Source organism: Meleagris gallopavo, chromosome Z (genome assembly GCF_000146605.3).
Source record: "Meleagris gallopavo isolate NT-WF06-2002-E0010 breed Aviagen turkey brand Nicholas breeding stock chromosome Z, Turkey_5.1, whole genome shotgun sequence".
Classification (NCBI taxonomy): domain Eukaryota; kingdom Metazoa; phylum Chordata; class Aves; order Galliformes; family Phasianidae; genus Meleagris; species Meleagris gallopavo.
Window position 1 is genome coordinate 13,826,388 of NC_015041.2, and position 2,227 is coordinate 13,828,614.

At 39.7% G+C, this 2,227-nt stretch overlaps 1 protein-coding gene across 1 annotated transcript in view; it reads left to right on the forward strand.

Moving 5' to 3' along the window:
* Positions 1-6: 6 nt before the first annotated feature.
* Positions 7-2,227, forward strand: part of ISL1 (ISL LIM homeobox 1) — a gene marked incomplete at its 3' end in the record, with an annotated part of 4,371 nt that continues 2,150 nt past the window's right edge. The window contains exons 1-2 of the mRNA XM_010725401.2: positions 7-112; positions 913-1,102. Coding sequence (XP_010723703.2) covers positions 85-112; positions 913-1,102 — 218 coding nt within the window. The remainder of the gene's footprint in view (positions 113-912; positions 1,103-2,227) is intronic.

Consider the following 2,227-nt stretch of genomic DNA (forward strand, 5'->3'; position numbering starts at 1 on the left):
TAGCGGCAGCTTTCAAACCTACTTTGGGGTCTTAAAACGAAACCGTACACCATTTCACTGTGGACATTACACCCTCTTACAGATATGGGAGACATGGGAGACCCACCAAAAAGTAAGGCGGAATTTTTACCGTTGTTGGAATAAATGTGCTGTCTATTGTAATCGTCTCAGACGGGCGAGCTGCTAGAGAGCTCAACTTCATTTGAATGGTAGAGAAGGTGCCTTTGTTGCCATGCCTGCATGCTTGCTTGTGTTTTAGCCTCGTAGCCTTGTATCATAGCCTAGGGTCCTGCTTTCTTTTAAAGTTTGGGGAGCAGGCGAGATTTAAATTGGCTCTTCTACTAGGCAGCTTTAGATTCTCTTCATGCTAGACTGCGGTGGGGCTGTCTGACTATCCAGCACGCGTTCTGTCTGGGGGAATTAGCATTAGACTTGCAAAAGAGAGCAAGTGACAACTGTAATGATGCTTGTTCTTGCTAGCCTCGATTCCTCTCTTCTATGGCAAAGGGCTGAATGGAAAGCGCACCAGCCACGCGTTCGACGTTTCTAATCAGAACCGCTTAAAAAACTAAATCTAATGTGTATGTGCTCTCCTCGTAAGGATAGGAATCCGAACTAGAATACGATAAAATTAAATTAAACGAGGGAGTTCGGGGTTTTGATTCTGTGCAGGGTTTTCGAAGTGGGGACCTTCTCCCTTCACGTCTGCATTGTAACATATGTTCCGCCTTCTTTCTAAACGAGGCGAGGTTTTGATGGCACGCTTCAATTACCATCCAAAAGTGTAATACTGTTAAAAAAAAAAAAAAGGCAACTCTTTGAGTACGCCCTATGAGGGAACGACACTAAAAGTGTGTTTATCTCTGTAGGAGAGTAAACGGTTAGTCAATCATGTATTTATTTTCATTTCAGAAAAACGCCTGATTTCCCTATGTGTTGGTTGCGGCAATCAAATTCACGATCAGTATATTCTGAGGGTTTCTCCGGATTTGGAATGGCATGCGGCGTGTTTGAAGTGTGCTGAGTGTAATCAGTATTTGGACGAGACCTGTACGTGCTTTGTTAGGGATGGCAAAACCTACTGTAAAAGAGATTATATCAGGTACGCCATTTATGTTGTTTAATTCATTGATGAGATTTTTTTCTTAACTTTGTAAATCTGACACTCAGGGAGAGGAAAAACAGTAATATATAAAGTGAAAATGCAATTGGTTTATTTTTAACTCCCGCTAAGGTAGATAGGCAAGGGGAAAAGTTCGAGTAGTCAAGTTTTTTGTTCTACAAATTCAAATGCAAATCTCTGAACAAACAAAACCACACTCGGAAGCAGCTAGGGACTCTATCGGATTCTCCTTCAGCAACATATTCTGAGGGAAATCGTAGATGATGGAGAATGTTTTCAGTAGGGCATATGTTATGGGCAACATATGCGGAGCTGGTCCCTTTTTAACACAACCTGAGAAACGCGTATTTGTGCTTTTGTAAAGGCATAATGGCATTCAAAGGAAAACCGATTCAAGTATTTATATCAAGTATAAATACACGGGCAAAAATAAGATTAAACAAGGCTATTAATTAAAAAAAAAAAAGCCCAAAAGAGAAAAACAAAAACAAAACTGAAGTTTCCTTCAGAGTGAAAGATCTTTTTCTGAGGAGGTTAAAACCTAAACCGAAACGTTTCTTTGCTAAAATAACTGACATTTAATCTTTTTAAATATTAACCCCTTTGGTGATATCTGACTGCCTTTCCTTTCTTATCTTATCTGTACTGATGAATTAGACAGAGCAGATCAAATTGCCCATCATCTGTTCACGAACAATTGGGTATATTTAGATAATGGAACCGCTTCCTTCCTCACATTAAAATCTGGTAACTGATAAAATGTGAGAGTTGCCAATCCTGACACTGTAGAGAAACCAAAGCAGGAATTTCGAGTGTGTTTATTATTTGTGCTCCTGGGTCATGCTGATTTGCTTCAGTATATTCTACCGGGTTTGAAAAAACAGAACTTTGAATGACACTGAGGTATGGACCGTGTTTTCTCATGGAAAGTTTTGAGAACAACTGTTACCTACCCTCTCAAGATATCTCTTCTAGTTTCTCGTCAACTCCTAACTGAAATAAAATGACTCAGTCCAGGACACGATTTGTAATCAGATCATTCGTACAAGCTGTGCCACCAGATTATTCTCCAAGTTTTAGAAGGACGAAAAACAATTCAAATTA